At 42.9% G+C, this 21,941-nt stretch overlaps 1 protein-coding gene across 6 annotated transcripts in view; it reads left to right on the top strand.

Moving 5' to 3' along the window:
* The window catches only part of Eif2b3 (eukaryotic translation initiation factor 2B subunit gamma), a 111,405-nt gene extending 89,796 nt beyond the window's left edge, over nucleotides 1–21,609 (top strand). For 5 of the 6 annotated variants that reach the window (XM_029553954.1, XM_008848858.3, XM_029553953.1 and 2 more), the window contains 4 exons: nucleotides 3,105–3,182; nucleotides 6,400–6,548; nucleotides 20,361–20,464; nucleotides 21,451–21,606. In XM_029553954.1, coding sequence (XP_029409814.1) covers nucleotides 3,105–3,182; nucleotides 6,400–6,548; nucleotides 20,361–20,464; nucleotides 21,451–21,503 — 384 coding nt within the window. In that variant the 3' untranslated portion in view covers nucleotides 21,504–21,606. Of the gene's footprint in view, nucleotides 1–3,104; nucleotides 3,183–6,399; nucleotides 6,549–20,360; nucleotides 20,465–21,450 lie in introns of all 6 variants that reach the window. The other variant, XM_008848857.2, reaches the window with a different exon arrangement.
* Nucleotides 21,610–21,941: the final 332 nt, after the last annotated feature.

Below are 21,941 nucleotides of genomic sequence, written 5' to 3'. Positions count from 1 at the left end.
GAGAGAGATAACCTACTTCATAAATAAGCAGATACAATCAGGCACAACAGTGTATACCTGTAATCCCAGCACTCAGGAGACTGAGGCAGGAAGAATGCAAATTGGAAGTTAGCTGGGCTATGTAACAAGTTCCAGACCAAGCATGGTGGCTCACATCTATAATCTCAGCGCTCAGGAGGCTGAAACAGGAAGATTTTGAGTTGAAAGCCAGGCTAGGTAGCATAGCAAGACCCTGTCACTGGGGTAAAAAACATTAATTTGTTGAAGTAAGACACAGAGAAAGCTTCCTCAGCTAGTGATATAGCTCAGTTTGCAGATTGCTTGCCTAGCATGAACTAATCACAGGGTTCATTCTGCAGTATTTGGTGTCCTGACACATACCTATAATCCCAGCACTCAGGAGGTGAAGGCAAGAAGATTAGAAGTTCAAGGTCATCCTTGGCTACATATTGAGTTCAAGGCCAGCCTGCGTTACAGGACACCCTGTCTCAAAAACAAAGTAAAGAAACAGATTTTTTTTTTAACTCAAGTATAAAAAAATTTTATTTATCAGAGGTGAATGATACCACAAAAACTGACAAAAAGAATAAATTTTCTTAAAATGTTTATTTTTGTCAGAATGTGCTATGCCCACAGAGACCAGAGGAAGGCATGGATCCCCTGGAGTTATAGGCAGTTGTGAACTACCATGTGTGTTCTGGGAACAGAACCTGGGTCCTCTACAAGAACAGTCAGTGCTCTTAACCACTGAACCATCCCTCTAGTCCACCAGTTTGGCTTTTTTTAAAGTAGGGTCTCCCTGTAAGCCCCAGCTGTCCTGGATCTCACTATGTAGACCAGGCTGGCCTTGAACTCACAGAGATCCTCCTGCCTCTGCCTCCCAAGTGCTGGGACTACAGGCTTGCACCACCACGCTCGGCTTGATTTGTTTTTTAAAGAAAAAAAATATTAAAACTCCTTTAGCTTGATAAATAGAAATAATCTCTTTTTGAAGAAACAGATTTTTTAAAAAGAGAAAAGGGGCCGAGTGTGGTAGAATACAACTTTAGTCCCAATACCTGCAGAGGCAGGTGGTTTTCTGTGAGTTCTAGGTCAGCCTGGTCTACATAGTGAGTTCCAGAACAGCTACAGGGAGACCCTGTCTCAAAAAGACCAAAAAAAAATTTTAAAAAGAACAAAATCAAGGGAAGAGGATGGGGAGAGAGAGAATGAGAATAGAGTGTGCAGATGGCAAAGTCTCAAGGAAGGAATGTCTGAGAAAGTTGTCAGGGAAACAGCACTAGTAAAGAATCTTGCTTCTCACAGATAAGCCAGGTCTTAGTGAAGGCAGTGGGTGGAGAAGGAAACAGTAAAGAGACTGAGGGTAGGGGCTAGAGAGATGGCTCAGTGATTAAGAGTACTGGGTGCTCTTGTAGAGGACCTGGGTTTGATTCCCAGCACCCACTTGGCAGCTAGCAACTATCTGTAACTCCAGTTCCAGGGGATCTGAGGCCCTCTTTCTGACTTCCACGGGCATTGCACAACACAGGTGTACATGTGGGCAATATGCTCATACAAAATCAAATGTAATAATAAAAATAATAAATATTTAAAAATAAGAGCTGGGCGTGGTGGCACACACCTTTAATCCCAGCACTCAAGAGGCAGAGGCAGAGGCAGGTGGATCTCTGTGAGTTCAAGGCCAGCCTGGTCTACATAGTGAGTTCTAGGACAGCTGGGGCTACAGGGAGACCTTGTCTCAAAAAGATAAATGAATAAATAAATAAATAAATAAATAAATAAATAAGATGGACAGCAGTCCTGAAGAACAATACCCAAGGTTGTCCTCTGGTCTCTATACACTCACACACGTGCACATGTCCCCCATACACATGAACATATAAATGAATAATAAGTACATAAAGCAGTCCTAAAAATAATATTAATAAAATATTTTTAAAACAGAGAGACTGAGGGTGTAGAGGAATTCCTTATTGTCTTAGGAGCATAGGAGGGAGATGTGGTAACACTAGTAAATGAAATACCAGAGTGAGACATTGAGGTGGGAATAGGGAAAGGTAATTGAGGGAGCTGCATTGATGCAGCATTCAGAGGTAATTGGAATGAGATCATGGAGAGATTAACTTCTAGCACTGTTCCAGGTAGAGCTCTGAGAACTGTCACTAGAAGGTATAACTGGGGGAGGTGCAGGGTAAGGTGTAGAATGATAGAAAAAGATGCTGAAAAATCAAGCTTTCCCAAAAGAAATCTTGGCTCTGGTGATGGATGTAATTTCATACTCAGACCTTAAACTGGCTTCAACATAAATCAGGCACTATGAGAAAGGGCAGCTTGTCCCATTTGTACTTAGGACTAGTGTCTGTCAGTCCGTATCTAGAAGCAGGTTAATAAATAGGCTGAGGTGGAAAAGCATGCTCTTAAGTGCCAGCAGGGCCTGTGCAACAAGTAGGCCCACGGGGCTTTGGCTAGAGAGTCATAGACGGGGTTCTCATGACTGAGGCTGGGAATCAGTCTACATGTGCTGTGGCCAAGACCTCCCCCAGCTAATATGGCCACCACAAACAATGCTCTGATCAGTGCTGTCTATGCTGGAGAGTCAGGTAGGTATATACTCTCTGTGCCTTCCTGAAAGGCCAATGGCCAAAACACCCTGTAGCTTTTCATTTCTCATCCTGAAGAAAGAATAATATGAACTTCTTTTTCTCATTTTCTCTCAACTGGCAAAGGGCATGGTCTTGTTTCTCTGGACCAGTCCTGATATTAGAATTTCTCTAACATTTCTCCTCTCCTCACCTGCTGCATGGCCACAGTAGTCCAGGAGATAAGCAGGAACCCAAAGTGATTCTGAGCAGGACTCCTGGTATTCCAAGCCCCATCTGGCCTCCTTTCCTTTGAAGTGTTGCAGGACTATCTCAAAGACTTATCTCACCACCTCCCAGCTCAGGAGACAAGCTACCTAGAAGCTGCTGCACAACCTTCTCTTTTCCCCCATCCAGACAGAACTATGGCTGACAACGTTCTACATCCCTGACTGGGTGTTGAGTTCTACCTAAAGTGTTTTTAGGTGTTTTCTCATATTTGCTCACCAAACTTATTTCCTCAAGGTACCCAAATTGCTGTCTGTTCTCTGTCCAGAAGAAACAATGATCCATCCATCAGCTCAGATTGCCAGCAAACATCTGGTAAGTGCTAGTAAGCAGCAGATGACAGGGATGGGGCAAAATGTTTTGGAGGGCATTGGGACTTATCCTTGAGAATATAGATTGGAACCCTTTAGCTCTAGACCTCATTAGCACCAAGGAAATACTGTCTTGGTTCTAGTAGTAAAGTCTCACTCAAGAAGACTTCCTTGGGCTGGGCATGGTGACACATGCCTTTGATCCCAGCACTGGGGAGGCAGAGGCAGGCAGATCTCTGTGAGTTCAAGGCCATCCTGGTCTACACAGTAAGTTCAGGCCAGTTGGGGCTACAGGGTCTCAAAAAGACCAAAAAATAAAAATAAAAAAAGACTTCCTTGGGCTGGCAAGATGACTCAGCAGTAAAGGTGCTTGCCACCAAGCCTGGAACCCACATGGTAGAAAGAGAAACTGACTCCTGCAAGTTATCCTCTGACTTCCTCACACATGCCATGGCGCACACATGTACACACAGAGAGAGAAAAGTAAATACTTTTTTTAAAAAAAAGACTTCTTGGGTACATGCCTATAATCCCGGCATTAGAGCGGCTAAGGCAGGAAGATCATGAATTCTAAGCCAGTTGAGATACATAGCAAATCTGAATCAAGCCTAGGGTTACATGTTGAACCCTTGTCTCCAAAGGCGGTAAAAAGGAAGAAGACAGCCAAGCATGGTGGTGCACACCTTTAATCCCAACTGTTGGGAGGCAGAGGTAGGCAGATCTCAAGGCCAGCTGGGGTTGCGTAGTGAGACCCTGTCTGAAAAGTAAAAAGTAGGGGCTGGAGAGATGGCTCAGTGGTTAAGAACACTGGCTATTCTTGTAGAAGACCTGGGTTCAAATCCCAGCACCCACATGGCAGCTAACTGTCCATAACTCCAGTTCCAGGGAATCCGATGGCCTCTTCTGCCCTCAGTGGGCATTGCACGACATGGGTGTGCTTACATACATGCAGGCCGTACACTCATACACATAAAATAAAAAAAATTTTTTTTTTAAGTAAAAAATAAAAATTTAGGGGGCTGGAGAGATGGCTCAGCGGTTAAGAGCACTGACTGCTCTTGCAGAGGACCTGGGTTCGATTCCCAGCACCCACATGGCAGCTATGAACTGTCCTTAACTCTAGTTCCAGGGGAATCCGAAGCCCTCTTCTGACCTCCAAGGCAATGTACAACACGGGTGCACTCACGTACGTGCAGGCAATACACTCAGACACAGAAAATAAAAATAATAAAATATTTTTTAAAAAAATTTAGAAAAAGGAGAGGAGGAGGATTTCCTGAGGCCCAGCATGGCAGCACACTTCTATAACCCCAGCATTAAGAAATCTAAAGCAGAAGAATTTCAAGCTCAAGGCTAGCCTGGCCTATATAGTAAGCCCTATCTCAGAGAGGATAAGGACTTCAGGGCAAGTGCTGACCTTAGAAAGAGAGTTCCAATAGTGTTGGGTTGTGCTGGGCATGGTGGTGCATGCCTTTAATCCCAGCACTTGGGAGGCAGAGGCAGGCGAATTTCTGTGAGTTCGAGGCCAGCCTGGTCTACTTAATGAGTTCCAGGACAGCCGGGCCTACAGGGAGACCCTATCTCAAAAAAAAAAAAAAAAAAAAAAAAGGAAAGAGAGTCTGAGTAGTATTGGGCTTAGATTAGGAGCTTTCAATGTGTTTCTCTTCTTTTTTTTTTTAAGTTATTTACTCAATAACCACATGGTTAGAAGTATTTCATTACAGCATTAACATATTCAATAACAATTTTTAGAGCAAGCATGTATCTTTCAAAATCAGCTGTAAATTTTTAGGTTCACAGTTGAAAAGGTTTTAACCTTTAAAAAAGATCTCCATTTCATTTTAAAATTTACTGTTTAATACAGAAAAACTCATTTTTAATTTTAATGCTACTTACACTTCGATGTTTGCACATGAGTCTCTAATCTCTATATATCTGATTATTACTAGTCACAGTAGGTTACTTTCTGAGATCCTTGGCACATGGGCATGTATATAAATTCATCAGGTAGATTTCAATGGTTAATGTTTTCACCTCTACTAATTAACATGAAGCAGATTTTTATGCTTCTTCCTCAAATATAACTCATTTTTTTATTTGTTGATTTTTGTGTGTATTTCATACAGAACATCCCAAACAATCTTACTCATCTGTATACCCACATCCCAAATGGCACCCTCCCATAGCCTTCCCCCACTCCCCACAGGAGCCCATATACTCTCTCATGCCCGTTACTGTCCACTGTGTTGTTGGTGACCCCAGCTGTTCCCCAGTGCTTGTCCATCTGCTGAATCTAGTCAGCCTATCTAGAGTTCCTTGTTTTAGGAAGATCAGCTCTTCCTCATCTAGCAGCAATCAATTGCCAATATTCCTTTAGATAAGATTGGGGTCTGCTGTTCATTCCAGTTCTATGCTGGGTTACTATCTGGGACTCTCTTGGGCCACCCTGGCCAACAACTCAAAGGAAGGTATCTCCTGTCTTGCATTGTTTCTTCTTATGTAGCCTTTAGCCATATACTAGCTATACACTAGCCTTTCGCTATGGACACTTAAAGAATTATATTGATCCCTATAATCTTTGGTTACGCTTTCCTTTTGAGTGTTTAAGACCATACAGTTGGCCCAGATAACCCAATTAATTTTACTCTTAAGGTCGTTTGAAGATCTGTTTCTCAGGGGTCACATGGCTTGAGAGGAGCCCCTAGCTCCTTTCTTTTACCAGTTCCATCTAGGTTCTTTTACCAGTTCCATATAGGTTTCTCTTCTTACTCCTGTTTGAGCACTGAACTTAGTAGAGCACAGTGTACTCAATAGAGGCTGCATTTGGTAATATACATCCATAAACTTGGAATTCCAGTTACTGGGGTGACTTAAGGTGGGAGGATCACAAGTTGGAGATCAACCTAGGCAACTTTGCAAGGCCCTGTCTTAAAACAAAATGATAGTAGAGTACTAGCCTAGCAGATGTGAGGCCCTGGGTTCAATTCCCAATCCAAAAGAAATTAAGCATGAGTACACATATGTGTCTCTTTTGTTTTGTTGATTTAATTTTCTTGGCAGAGGAGGGCCCATGCTTCAGCGCTAGTTGGAGCTGATTTCAGGATTGTTTGACCTTTAGGACCATGAGAAATACTGATGATGTATCCTCTTGCTAAAAGGACGTGGAGTGATTTATAGTCAGTTGAGATTGATGGACATGGTTTTCTGTTTGCCTTTTGCAGGTTGGAGTTGACAGCCTCATTGGGCAAGATACACAAGTTGGAGAGAAATCATCTGTTAAGCGCTCAATCATTGGTTCATCCTGTTTTATAAGAGATAGAGTAACTGTTACCGATTGTCTTCTCATGAACTCAGTTACCGTGGAAGAAGGGTATGTCTTCTTTTGTGCCCACCTGGCAAGGCTCCTGGTAACCCTATGAGCTTTGGAGGGGACCCATCCAGCCCCAAAAATTCTCACCTTTGGAACAGAAAGAAAGAAGCTCAGCACCTAGGTGCTTTGAGGCCCTAGTCTTACCTCCAAAATGACATAGACTCTTGAAGCATTTCTAGTACCTTCCCCATGCTTAGAACAGTACACTCCTGGGAGAAAATGGCCTTCTCTTGCTGTGGGATCCTGCTTAAAGAGGATGACCACAGTAGGGAGCCATTTGCAATACTAGAGTAACACTCCACCAGTGCCAAAGTGTCTCTTTCCCCTGTCTTGGTATCCCAGAGCAGTCCTGAGGCAGAGGTATTATAAGAGGCGAGGACATATAAGCCATATTCTGCTTTGGGGGCAAGCTTTTCTCTACATACTTAACCCAGGCTGGCTCAGACTTGCTGTATAGCCCAGTCTGGTCCTATATTCATGAGCATCTGGCTTCAGCCTCCTGATTGCTCGGATTACCGCATGCACTACCATGTCCAGTTTAGAAACAATTGTCATTATTATTATTTGTGTGTATGTGTGTGTGTATGTATGCATGTGGGGGAGAGAGGACAACCCTGTAGAATCAGTTATTTGCTTCCACCCTTATATGGATTCCAGGAATCTCAGGTCACCAGTCCTGCAAGGCAAGCACCTTTACCCACTGAACCATTTCAATGGAAACAATTTAGACTCTGAGGCATGGCCCACCTTTTTCTTTTCCTTTTTTTTTTTTTTTTTTTTTTTTATCTTTTTTGAGACAGGGTCTCCTTATAGCCCCAGCTGTCCTGGAACTTACTATGTAGACCAGGCTGGCCTCGAACTCACAAAAATCCACCTGCCTCTGCTTCCCAAGTGCTGGGACTAAAGACGTGCACCACCACGCCCAGCCTTTTTTGTCTTTTTGAGACAGGTTCTCCTTGTAGCCCCAGCTGGCCTTGAACTCTGAGATCTGCCTGCTTCTGCCTCTCAAGTGCTGAGATCAAAGGCCTGCGCCACCACACCCGTTTCTTTTTGAGATTGTGACACAACGTTGTTGTCCATGAAGTTCACACTCAGAAACCACACAGTTGGATTATCAAGATGGCTCAGTGAGTAAGAGCACTTGCTGCACAAGCATGAAGACCTGAGTTTGAATCCTTAGCACCCACATAAAAGCCAGGCATGAGGGCTGGAGAGATGGCTCAGAAGTTAAGAGCACTGGCTGCTCTTGCAGAGGACCTGGGTTTGGTTCCTAGCACCAACATGGCATCTAACAACTGTCTATAACCCCAGTTCCAGGGGATCTGATACCCTCTTCTGGTCTCTATAAGTATTTCATACATGGTACACTTACATACATGCAGGCAAAACACTGAAACATAAAATTTGAAAAGAAGAGCCACACATAAACCATATGCCTATAACCCCAGTGTTGAGGCGAGGAGACAGGCTCAGTGGCAGGCCAGCCTAACTGAAACAGCAAGCTTCAGGTTCAGAGACCCTAGTCTCAAGGGAATAAGGCTGAGAGTGATAGAACAGAGCACCCAACATCCTTCTTTGGCTTCTGCACATATACACATAGGAGCAGACACACACACACACAATTTAAAAACTAAGGGGTGTTAGGTGTGGTGGCACATGCCTTTAATCCTAGCACTTGGGAGGCAGAGGCAGGTGGATCTTTGTGAGTTCAAGGCCAGCCTGGTCTACATAGTGAGTTCCAGGACAGCTGGGGCTAGAGAAATGGCTTAGCAGTTAAGAGCATTTGCTGCTCTTGCAGTGGATCGGGATTTGATTCCCAGCACCCACATGGTGGTGGCTCACAACCATCTGTAACATCAGTTCCAGGGGAATCCAACGCCCTCTTCTGACTTCCCCAGGCATTGCATGACACAGGTGCACTTACATGCAGGCAATACACTCACACACATAAAATAATAAATAAAAAATATTTTTAAAAATTTAAAAAGAGGGGCTGGAGAGATGGCTCAGCAGTTAAGAACACTGGTTGTTCTTGCAGAAGACCTGGGTTTGAATCCCAGCACCCACATGGTGGTTGCTCACAACCATCTGTAACATCAGTTCCATGGGAATCCAACGCCCTCTTCTGACTTCCCCAGGCATTGCATGACACAGGTGCACTTACATGCAGGCAATACACTCATACACATAAAATAAAAATTTTAAAAAAATTTTTTTTTAATTTTTTTAATTAAAAAAAAAGGAACAGTATAATCAAGTTACCAAAAAAAAAAAATCTCATAAGTAAGTTTAGGATTTTGTGTCAGATCACATTTATAGCTATCCTGGTATCCTGAGGATAGCTATAGGTATACCTTATAGCTATAGGTATCCTGAGGCCCATGAGCCTCAGGTTGGACAACCTGAGAATGTCCTAAAATTTGGTTTATGCTGAGTGTGGTAGCATTCATCTACTATCCCAGCACTTGAGGCTGAGGCAGGAGGATCATAAATTCAAGGCCAGAGCTGGTTTAGTAGGTAAAGCACTTGCTGTACAAGTCTGACAGCCTGAGTTTCACACCCAGAACTCAGGTAAAGATGGAAGGAAAGAACCTACTCCACAAACTTGTCCTCTGATCTCCACACACATACCACCCCCCCACACACATTATACACATATGCAATAATAATATATAAAAAGTTCAAAGTTGTCAGATTTCCTGAAGCTGGAGTTACAAGTGGTGGTAAGCCACTGGACATGGTTGTAGGAAGCTGAATTCAGATCCTCTGGAAAAGCAAGCAAGTACCCTTAACCACTGAGCCATCCCTCCAACCTGTAAGCTTTTGACATTTGATAGATAAGGCAGATTAAATGTCTTTTTTAATTTTTTTTATATTTTATTTATTTTATTTTTTATGTGTATGCATGTATTGCCTGCATGTAGGTAAGTGCACCCATGTCATGCATTGCCCACAGAGGACAGAAGAGGCTGTCAGATCCTTTGGAACTGGAGCTATGGACAGTTGTTAGCTGCTATATGGGTGCTGGGATTCAAACCTGGGTCTTCTACAAGAACAGCCAGTGTTCTTAACTGCTGAGCCATCTCTCCAATTCCTTTTTTACTTATTATAAGTTTAATTTACAGTGGGTTTACAAAACCCCATTGTAAATCAAGGACAATCTGTAGAAAAATAAAAGGCAACTTAGTAAAAAAATATGTGGTGTGGTAGTATATGTCCATGATTCAAGCTACTTGGGAGGCTGAGGCAGAAGGATGCTAGTATGGGGTACATAGTAATAAGACTCTGTCTCAAAAAAAAAAAAAAAACAGTGGCTGGAGAGATGGCTCAGCAGTTAGGACCACTGGCTGCTCTTGCAGAGGACCTGAGTCTGGTTCCCAGCACTCACTTGGCAGCTAACAACCATCTGTAACTCCAGTTCCAGGGAATCTGATGCCCTCTTCTGGCTCCACAGGCATTGTAGGACATGGATGCACTTACATACATGCAGGTAAAACATAAAGGGAAAATTAAACAATTTTTAAATTTAAAAATAAAGCTGGGTGTGGTAGCACATGCCTTTAATGCCACTTGGGTGGAAGAGGCAGGTGGATCTTTGTGAGTCAAGGCCAGCCTGGTCTACAAAGTATATTCTAGCCCAGCTGGGACTACAGGGAGACCCTGTCTCAAAAGACAGACAGACAAATAAATAAATAAATAAATAAATAAATAAATAAATAAATAAATAAATAAATAAATAAATAGAAATAAACACAAAATATACTACAGTATATGCATAGGTTATATATAGATACTGTACCATACCATTTTGTATTTAAAACATGTACCTAGTGCCTGAGGAGGCCAAAAAAGGATGTTGGGTCCCTTGGAACTAGAGTTACAGACAATTGTAAACTACCATGTGGGTCATAGGAACAAAACCCAGGTCCTCTGCAAGCAGAGTACTCTTAAACACCGAGCCATCTCTCTAACCCCTTGGTTTTGATTTTTGAGAAAGGATCTCCTGTCTAGCCTCAAATTTATAATGTTGCCAATTAGGATCCTCTTGGCCTCTACCTCCCAGTTGCTAAGGTTTCTAGCTGGGCAAATAGCCACCATGTCTGGTTAATGTAGTACTGGGGATGGAGCCCAGAGCTTTGTGTATGCTAGGCAAGTACTTAACCACTGAGCAGCATGTCCACCCCTTTTTTTTTTTTTTTTCCGTATTTTTGAGACAGGGTCTCCCTGTAGCCCCAGCTGGACTAGAACTCACTATGTAAACCAGGCTGGCCCTGAACTTACAGAGATCCGCCTGCCTCTGCCTCCCGAGTGCTGGTACTAAAATCGTGCACCACCACACCCCGCTAAACAGTTTTTAATAAAGATTGACTTACATTGAACAAAAAGAGACAAGAGGTCAGACCCAAAGATAAAGTCTTTTCTCTTTCCTGAATTATTTTTCCACAGTCATCTTTCTCTCCCAGATCCACCCTTCCATCTTCACTCCTCTGTCTGTAATCCAACATGAGTTTTGGAGTCAGACCTGGGTCTGTCATTTATTAACCACTTAAGAGAATTGGCCTTACCTCTTTGTACCATATTTTGTCATTATAAAATGGGATGAAACTAAACTACCTCACAGGTTTATTAGGACCACTAAGGGAGTTAATAAACATCAAACACTTAGCAATACTTGCCACCTAGAAGGATAGTTGTTCTTTCTTACTTCACATTAGTTCCCAAAAGTGGCATGTTGCCAGCATCTTTCTAAAGACTATCTCTTTGCTACCCACATTCCATCAGTCAACAATTCAGAGCCTAATTCTAAAGGCTACAACAGAGGTGGCCAACTCTAAGACATTCTCTTGAAGGTCTCCTGGGTGACAGTGCCATGTGATCCCCTAAGGTGACAATGCCCTAGGAGTCTTTTCAACCCTATATAGTCGCAGAAGCTTTCTGGCCTGAAGTCAGGCATCTCTAGACAGGACAAAGAGCAAAAGCGCCGGGCATGGTGGTACACGCCTTTAATCCCAGCACTCAGGAGCAGAGGCAGGTGGATCTCTGTGAGTTCAAGGCCAGCCTGGTCTACATAGTGAGTTCCAGGACAGCTGGGGCTACAGGGAGACCCTGTCTCAAAAAGACCAAAAAAAAAAAAGCTTTGAACTTTCCCATTACCTTTAGAATCAAGTTGAGAATTCAAGATTTCTCATAATGTCTACAAGTCATGTCAGTGTCAAGAGGCTGGATGGAGGCTGTAGAAGCTCAAATGCATTTCTTTGCAGATTAATAAACTGTGCTTGCCAGACGTTTTTCCAGACTCCTGGATGAAACTGATGGATACCCGTGGAACCTGAAACTATACTTACCTTGATCCATTTGATCATCTGATTCCAGAGTTACTCATGAAACCTTATAACTTTCTCCTCCCCGTCTCTCCCCTTTTTTCTTCTCTCCTCCCCCGACTTCCTTTCCCCTTCTGCTTCAGATCTTCCAAGGAAGACAACTGCTATAAATTGCCCCCATGTGTCATGTCCTACTTGACACACAGAATTTGGCAAGGAAACCATGCCTTCCTAAAAAAACTACTGTTTGCTAATGTGAAATAAGTTGAGGGGAAAAGCCTGTGACATCCCAGTATCAGTTGCTTTATGAAGAAGGCATATTCTTAGATCATCTACTAAGGTTCTAGCTGGGGAAATAGCAAAAGTTTCAGAGAATTGCCACTACTGCTGCTTTTCCAGCTAACAAGGTTAAATGTAAAGCTATAGACAAGCTTGGTGGGTGGTGCATGCCCATAATCTCAGCACTCTTGAGTCTGAAGCATGAAAATCATGATTTCTGAGCCAATCTAAGGTAAAAGACAGATCCCTCTCTCAAAGAAAGAAAAAACAAACAAACCAAAACCAAAAAATTACAGGTAGACTATACAGGGCTAATGTCAGGAAGGCCATGAAAGATTACTCTATCCTGAAAATTAGCATCTGTTGATAAGATCAGACATCTTGCATCCCATATGAACTTTTTCCCATTATTTTGGAGTCACTTAGTTTTAATTACTTATGATAAACTTGAGAAAGGTACTTAAATTGTAGACATGTGAATTTTGATTACCCTCCTGATGTTACATCTGGACTGAGTATCAGAGTAGGCACATAAGTTGGTCCAGAAGAAAGTTTCTCATATTTACTGTGCTTATTTCTGCCAGCAGTTGTGGACTGCAGAGGCTTTGTGGACAATAACTTAGATACCTGCCCAAGGTCCTCAGGGCTTGAGAGATGCTAGTAGGACCACCTTGGGGAAGGTGTAGGCAAAGTATGTAGAGAAAGCACCTACCTATTTTTCCCATTTTCTGCCACTTTCTATAACAGCTAATGCTCAGGAATCAAAAGTCTAGTGAAGGCCTGGGGAGATGCCTCAGTGGGTAAAATGCTTGATGAGCAAGCTTTAGGACCTGAGTTTGGATCCCCAGAATCCATGTAAAGCCAGACATGATAGCCCTCATCTGTAGTCCCAACACTCCTATCACAGAATGGGAAGCAGAGAGTCCACAGAAACTCACAGGCCAGCTAGCCTGGTGTAAGCAAAGAAGAGACCTTGTCTCTAAGAAGGTAGAAGGCAAGGACCAACAACCATGGTTGTCCTCTGACCTACACATGCCCACACACACAGATTTGAAAAGGAAAAAAAAGGGGAAGCAGACCAGTGAGATGACTCACCAGGTAAGGACACTTGTCACCATGCCTGATGACCTGAGTCAGTCCCCCCAATCCACATGGTAGAAAAGGAAGGACTTAAATTTATGATGTTCCTGCCTCAGCCACCCAAGTAACTGGGATTACAGGCTTGATACAGCTTCCATTTTCCTTTATTCCCAACATTCCTAACTCTTGAATATCGCATTCATTGCTTGCTTGCTTACTTGATTCTTTGTAGGTAAGGTCTTTCTGTTTGTCCAAGGTGGCAATACATGAGGAGCCTACACTTGGTTGGCTAGCTAGCTCCTCTTATTGTCCTGTTCAAAATCACCCCAATGCTAGGGATTAAGCTCAGTGATAAAATATTTCCCAGTAGGTGCAAGATCCTAGGTTTGGCTGTGAGTTGTGGCACACAACTTTAATCTCAGATCTTGGAAGCAGAGGTAGGCAGATCGTTGTGGATTTAAGGCTAACCAGAGTTAACTAGTGAGACCATGTGGGGCGAGGGGAGATAAAAACAAGCTGGGTGGCGCAACAAAGATCCTGGGCTCAATCTCTCCAGCACTATAAGAGGGAGGAAAAAAAAAAAAATTAAGAAGACAGGAAAAGGAAAAAGCCACCCTAAAAAGAAACAAGCCTATGCAGACACTAAGACAAGAATATGCTGTGATACCTGAATCCCTGTATATATATTGTAGGTGTACACCACTGCACCTGATTTATATGGTGCTGGAGATCAAACCCAGGACACTCTAAGCTATATCCCCTACTGGGAAAAAACTTTTTTATTTCTTTCTTTGTTTTTGTTTTTTGAGATAGGGTCTCCCTGCAATCCCAGCTGGCCTAGAACTCACTATATAGACCAGGATGGCCTTAATTAACAGAAATCCAACTGGTTCTACCTCCTGAGTGCTGGGACTAAAGGTGTGCACCACCACTCCTCCCAACCTGGAAAACACTTATTTAAAAAGCCAGGCATGATGGTAAAAGCTTGTAATCCTAGCACTTGGGTGGTAGAGCCAAGAGGAAAGGAGTTGAAGGCCAGCTGTGGCTACATAGCAAGTTCGAGGCCAACCTGAGCTAGGGAGGTAACTCATTCAATAAAATATGTGGCATGCAAGCATGAGAACTTGAGTTGGAGCCCAAGCACCCACATAAAAAGCTGAGCATAGGGCTAGAGAGATGGGTCAGTGGTTTAGAGCACTTGTTGCTCTTCTAGAGGACCTGACTTCAGCACCCATGTCCCATGTAGAGCAGCTCACAACTGCCTGTAACTCCAGCTCTAGGACATCTGACCTTGGCAGCACCTCTTTTGACCTTGGCAGGCACCTGTTCACACATGGCATACACATAAACTAAATTTTTTTTTTTTTTGGTCTTTTTGAGACAGGGTCTCCCTGTAGCCCCAGCTGTCCTGGATCTCACTATGTAGACCAGGCTGACCTTGAACTCACAGAGATCTGCCTACCTCTGCCTCCTGAGTGCTGGGATTAAAGGTGTGCGCCACCATGCCTGGCAAAATTTAAGAAATTTTTAAGAGCAGTAATTACCATAACCGCTGACTGAACTGCTTTGCAATCTGGACAAGTTGGAAAGTTCTGGATGGTACCTTGTGGAGGACCCACTGAATGTATCCTGAGACTGACAAAAAGCATAGTAGTACTTGTCTCTTCTCATCCCACAGCACAGAGGTGCTTTAGCCTTCTAGAAGCATAGGCTTTAACCTTCCATAGGAGTGGCGATGGTCTAGGCAGCCTCTTTCCTGTTTTACTCTGGTTTGCAATCTGAAGTGATTAAAGCTCTCTATCAAGCTGAGAGAGCTCCTTGTGCATTGTATGCTGATTCGCGCTCATGAAGAATTATCTGTCACTGATCTGAATTCTGGCTCCAGATCAAAATTAGAATACCTTATGGGGATGAGGTGCATCCCCAGGCTTGTGAGCTGTATCTAGGGACTTCACACTGTGAGCAGAATCCTGCCTGACTTTGAGTTCATTTACCCTCATAATGCTTGAGGCATCAGGAAATCTTTTCAGATGTGGGCCATTCTCATTCAAAGTTCAATCTCATATGAACAAGTAATTTTTGAATATCAGAGTGTCCAAATATTCTGTGATCAAAGAAACTTTAGATTTTTCTTCACCAAAGGAAGGCAGGGAAGGAGGGAGGGAGGAGAGAGAAAAGAGGAGAATGATAGCAGTTCATGTTGGGAAACAACCCAAGTACCACTGGGAATGAAAAACTCAACATCATCTCAAGTGCAAATTTTAGGGATCCAACTAGGAATATTAGATAGGGAAGATTTATTACTTTGTTGGACTATCTAATTTTTCTTCTTCAGTCCTAAGTGGAAGAACGAAGCTATAAATTTGAATGATTAAGAGGGCCTTAAGAACCTTGATACCAGGGCTGGAGAGATGGCTCAGCCAGCCATTAAGAATATTTACTGTTCGCCGGGTGTGGTGGCGCACGCCTTTAATCCCAGCACTTGGGAGGCAGAGGCAGGCGGATCTCTGTGAGTTCAAAGCCAGCCTGGTCTACATAGTGAGTTCAAGGACAGCTGCGGCTACAGGAAGACCCTGTTTCAAAAAGACCGAAAAAAAAAAAAAAAGAATATTTACTGTTCTTGTAGGGGATCAAAGCCTTCTTCCTGGGTTTACTCTTCTGTACCTGTTTATTGACTTTGCTTATGGTAAAAAGGAGCTTTCTCAAACTTATTTAAATTGTTATGAAGGAAATTTTTTAAAATAAAATTTTGAATATCTGAAAAAAAGATGGTAGGGGCTGGAGAGATGATTCAGCAGTTAAGAGCACTTGCTGGTCTTCCAAAGGACCCAGGTTTGGTTCCCAGCACCCACATGGTGGCTCACAGCATCTGTAATCCCGGTTCCAAGTGATCCAACTCATTCTTCTGGTCTCTACAGCCACTGCACACACAGGCGCACTTTATGCACATGTAGGCAAAACACTCATACATATAAAATAAAAATAATTTTTGTTTTAAAGAATGGTGATAGCTAAATGCCCTGTAAAATTCTTTTTCACATTTTATTAAAGTTTTGGCATTTGGGAAGGATCTTTCTGTTGTTTGAGACAGGATCTCAGGATCTTGCTATGTTGTGCAGGCTTGTATTGCATTCTGGAATCAGGCAGAACCACATTTGTGTATGTTACTTAGCAGTTATGTGGTTTGGAATAAATAGTTTAAATTCTCTAGATCTGTTATTTCATCTGTAAAATGTGAGCACTATTTTTACTACATCAGATAAAAATGATATTCAAAGAATCAACCTAAGAAAGGTTTTTTGTACTTAAAGTTTTCATTCCAGACCTACCAAAAATATTGATGGAAGGCATGACACAGGATATTTTTACATTGCCCAGGTGTGTGTGTGCGTGCGTGTGCATGTTGTGTGCAAGATGGGATGGGGTGAGTGACATATGTCAGAGTGCATGTGTGGAGATCAGAGAACAACCTTATGAAACCAACTCTCCCATCTTTACATAGGTTGTGGAAATTGAACTCAGGCTTCCAGGTTTGCATGACAAGTGGCTTTACCTGCTGAGAAATATCCAGGTGATTTTTTTTAGATGAAACAGCTAGATTTGAAAAACCTCACTGCTGAATGTACAGAGTATTCAACATAGTATCTGGCATAGATATGTGATAAATGTTGGTGATGGTTTTCAAAAAGACTTTTTCTGGCCAGAGAGATGACTCAGCCAGTTAATAACTTACTGCACAAGCCTAACAGCTTGAGTTCAGTCCCTGGATCCCATGGTGGAAGGAGAGTTGTCCTCTAACTTCCACTCTGTCTCTGTCTCTCTCTCTGTCTCTCTGTCTCTCTCTCTGTCTCTCTCTCTCTCTCTCTCTCTCTCTCTCTCTCATTTTTAAAAATTTACTTTTAGCCAGGTCTGGTGGCACACGCCTTTAATCCCAGCACTTGGCAGAGGCAGGCGGATCTCTGTGAGTTCATGGCCAGCCTGGTCTACATAGCAAGTTCCAGGACAGCTGGGACCCTGTCTCAAAAGAAAAAGATTTACTTTTATTACCAGGTGTGGTTGCACATACCTTTCATCCCATCACTTGGGAGGCAGAGGCAAGTGGATCTCCATGAGATCAAGACCATCCTGGTCTAGATAGTGATCTCAAGCCAGCTGAGGTTACAGGGAGTCCCTGTTTGAAAAAAACAAAAACAAACAAAACTTTAATTTTTAATTGTATCTCTGTGTGTGCACATGCATGCAAGTACCCAGGAGGCCAGAGGCATTGGATCCCTTTGAGCTAGAGTTAACAGGTGGTCGTGAGCTCCCTAACATGAGTGCTGGGAACAGAACTCAGGCAGGACTCTACAAGAGCAGTACATGCTCTTAACTGCTGAATCTCTCCAGCCTCTTTTTTTTTTTTTTTTGGTCTTTTTGAGACAAGGTCTCTTTATAGTCCCAGCTGTCCTGAAACTCACTATGTAGACCAGGCTGGCCTTGAACTCACAGAGCTCCGCCTGCCTCTGAGTGCTGGGACTAAAAGTGTGTGCCTGTGCCACCACACCTGGCTTAATTTATTTTTTAATATTTATTTTTGTTTAATTTTATTTATTATTTTTATGTGTATGCATGTATTGCCTGCATGTAAGTGCACCCGTGTCATGCAGTGCCCACGGAGGTCAGAAGAGGGTGTCAGATTCCCCTGGAACTGGAGTTACAGACAGTTGTTAGCTGCCATGTGGGTGCTGGGATTCAAACCTGGGTCTTCTACAAGAACAACCAGTGTTCTTAACCACTCAGCCATCTCTCCAGCCCCTTATTTATATATTTATATATTGTGTTTGAGTGTATTGCCTGCATGTATGTGAGTGCATCCATGTCATGCAATGCCATGGAGGTCAGAAGAGGGCTTTGGATTCCCCTGGAACTTGAGTTAAGGATGGTTCATAGCTGCCATGTGGGTGCTGGGAATCAAACCCGGGTCCTCTGCAAGAGCAGTCAGTGCTCTTAACCGCTGAGCCATCTCTCCAGCCCCCTGGCTTAGTATTTTTTTTAAACCTTTTCTCCCACTCTCTTCAGGAGCCAGGAAGGCAGTTTCACAATACAGTAGAACCATTGCTGCTCTTAAGAGTATTCTAATGGTGCTGAGGATTGAACCCAGGGCTTTATACGTGCTAAGCAAGTACTCTAAGTAATATTTCCAAAACCCTGTGCACCCCTCTCTTTTTATTTGAGACAGAATCTCAGTAGTTGTCCACTTTATTTAGCTCTGTAGCTGAGGCAGACCCTGAATTTGTAGTCTCCCTGCCTAAGCCACCTAAGTAGCTGAAATTACAGATCTGTGCTACCATGCTTGGCTAGAGCTGGGTTTTTTACTATTATTTTTTTTTTTAGTTGTATGAGTGTATTGCCTGCATGTATGTAAATGCACCTATGCCATGCTGTGTCTGTGGAGATCAGAATTGGGCAGGCATTGAATTCCCCTGGATCTGGAGCTACAGAATTTTATTATTTTTATTTTATGTGTGTGAGTGTATTGCCTGCATGTGTGTAAGTGCACCCGTGCCATGCAGTGCCCAAGCAGGTTAGAGGAGATAGATTCCCTGGAACTGGAGTTATGGATGGTTGTTAACCACCATTTGGGTGCTGGGAACCAAACCCAGGTCCTCTGCAAGAGCAGCCAGTGCTCTTAACCACTGAGCCATCTCTCCAACTCTAATGAATATAGTTTTCATTTAAATGGAGTTCGTGGAAAGAGCTCTGTGAGCCCATTATTTCCATATTTGATCTGAAGATTCTTAATTTATGAACCTCAATAATATTTGCTATATAATTCTAGATAGGAAGCAGAATTGATGGGTCAGCCCACAGACCAGCCTCAGCTTCCACCCATACACCAAAGAGAAGTTGATGGAATTTATACCCCAAGGTCAGGGATCCCTAGAATAGTAAAGTCAAACTAGATGTGGAGACATGCCTATAATCCCAACACTTGGGTGGTTGAGGCAGGAGAATCATGAATTCCAGGCCAGCTTGGGCTACATAGCAAGACTCTATCTCAAATAAAAAGAACTTAGGCAGGTAAGATGGCTCAGTGGGTAAAGGATCTAGGCCAAGACCAATGACCTGAGTTCAATCCCTGGGACCCACATAGTGAAAGAAAAGAACCAACTCCCAACAGTTGTCTTCTGACATACACATGTGTGTGCCCCTCCCCCATCACACCCACCCACAAATAAAAACTGTCACAAAACAAACAGGGACTGATGGGCTAGAGAGTGGTTAAGAGCACTGGGTGCTCTTGCAGAAGACCCAGGTTCAAATCCCAGCATCGACATGGCAGCTAACAACCATCCATAATTCCAGTTCCAGGGGACCTCCTCTGGAACTTCTGACCTCCTCAGGCACTGCATGACATGATTACACATAAAATTAAAAAAGTTAAAAAAATTTTTTAGTAAAAATAACTTGGTTACTGGGATGGTAGCACACACCTGTAATCCTAGCACTTGGGGATGGAGGCAGGAGGATCAAGAGTTTAAGGTCAGCTGGGTATGGTGGCTCATGCTTTTAATCCCAACACTCTGGAGGCAGACGCAGGTAGATTTCTGAGATCTAGGCCAGCCTGGTTTACATGGTTAGGTCCACACCAGCTGGTGCTATAGGTCTTTAAAAGACCAAAAAGGGAGAGGGAAAAAAAAAAAGAGTTTAAGGTCATCCTTGGCTACATAGTGAATTTGAGGCCAGCCTAAGCCATATGAGATCCTGTCTCAAAAAAACAAAGAGCTTGGGCTGGAGATATAGTTCAGTGGTAAAGTGGTTATTTAGCATGTGCAAAGCCCTAGATTCTTCAGTCCCCATTCACACACACACACACACACACACACACACAAGCCAAAGTCAAAATAACCCTTTTTTCCAGGCTTGGAGCAGGATCATTAGGAGCTATCCCCACACTAGAATTCTCCAAAAGCAAATTCTCTAAAGCCAGGTCCTCTCTTGGTCCACAATTCTGTCTTCTAATGATAACTTGAGACATGCAGTCATTAATAGAACCTACCAGTAGTTCTTTTTCTAAAGAAAAGCCTAAACTCCCAGCCAATAGGTTGGTTATGAATCCTGGGCACTCTCTAACTTGGCTACTCTGTTACAGAAGCAACATCCAGGGCAGTGTCATTTGCAACAACGCTGTGATTGAGAAGGGTGCAGACATCAAGAACTGTTTGATTGGAAGTGGTCAAAGGATTGAAGCTAAAGGTAAACAATACCCAAGTTATAAGCACAGAAGCTATTTTTTATTGATCACATTAGCACAGATAATGCTCAGTGGGCAAGATATGAAAAACAAGCTAATATATGTACCTCAGGTGAAGACAGAAATTTATAGTCCTCTTTGGAGAGCAATTGACATCATTACCAATTTTTTTTTAATTATTTTATGTGTATGAGTGTATTGCCTGCATGTATGTGAGTGCACCCATGTCATGCAATGCCATGGAGGTCAGAAGAGGGAGGAGTTAAGGACAGTTCGTAGCCGCCATGTGGGTGCTGGGAATCAAACTTGGGTCCTCTGCAAGAGCAGTCAGTGCTCTTAACTGCTGAGCCATCTCTCCAGCCCCCTATCAATTCTTTTAACTTAGTGCATTCTACAGTTTCAGGCATCCACTGATCATGGAACTGTCCCCAAGGATGAGGGCAGGCAACACATTTCCATGTTATGTGTGATTCCTCACTTTCTTCTTTGAGTCTCTCTATCCTTTTAACCTCATTTCTTCTCTTTTCACCTCATTTCCTGTCCTCCAGTCGCACTACAGTATTTCCTGGTCTCTTTCTTACATCTCTATACCATTCTACTAACCCCCTTTTTTTTTGAGACTGAGTCTCCCTGTAGCCCAAACTAACCTATATAGATCAGGCCTCCATCTCACAGAGATCTGCCTGCCTCTGCTTCCTGAGTACTGGGATTAAAGGCATGTGCTATCACGCCAAGCCAAAATGCCTTCCCTTTAATCACTGTTTAGAAAAACTATTCATCCTTTATGACCAAGTTCTATGCTCTTCCTCTGTAAGTTTCCTCAAAGCCAGGGATATAGGGGTCAGTTCCATCTTGTGTGGGAAGATGCTTTCTCTCTCATGGGCCCTTTTGAAAAGAACAATATGTTTTCTAGAAGTAATTGAATTTGAAATGACATCTTTTGCTGCCAGTTCTCTGAAAATTTTTTTTTTTTTTTTTTTTTTTTTAGCTAAACGAGTAAATGAGGTGATCGTGGGAAATGACCAGCTTATGGAGATCTGAATTTTGAACAAGTCTGACCCCTTTCGGCCCCCAAAACTTCAGATGTTGGCTGGCCCACCTGCTTGACTCTGTATTTATTTTCAATAAAGAAGAATTTCCAGGTTGTGGTTGTAGCTCAATGGTAAAGTGCTTGCCTAGCATGTCCCAGGCCCTAGGTACAAGCCCCAGCACTGAAAATAAAAAAGATGATCTACCTAGAGATGGAGACGTATGAAGCAGTCTCAGGTTCCATGCCATGTGGGCTCCAGCTATCTTAAAACAATGGATATTCATGTGTTTTGTAGTAAAGTCCACTGAGAGCAAGAGAATGTAATAGACAAAGTAAGCTAGCTTTTATATACCAGAATTCACAGGCACAGGAATTGCCCAGTGTTAAAGCTCCTATGAAGGCTACTTTCTGACTGGCCAACCCAGCTCAGTCTATAAAGCATCTTCCAT

The sequence above is a fragment of the Nannospalax galili genome, unplaced genomic scaffold (genome assembly GCF_000622305.1).
Source record: "Nannospalax galili isolate Female #2095 unplaced genomic scaffold, S.galili_v1.0 scaffold1664, whole genome shotgun sequence".
Taxonomy (NCBI): domain Eukaryota; kingdom Metazoa; phylum Chordata; class Mammalia; order Rodentia; family Spalacidae; genus Nannospalax; species Nannospalax galili.
Note: the sequence above shows the minus strand (reverse complement) of the source record. Positions and strands in the feature narration are given on the sequence as shown.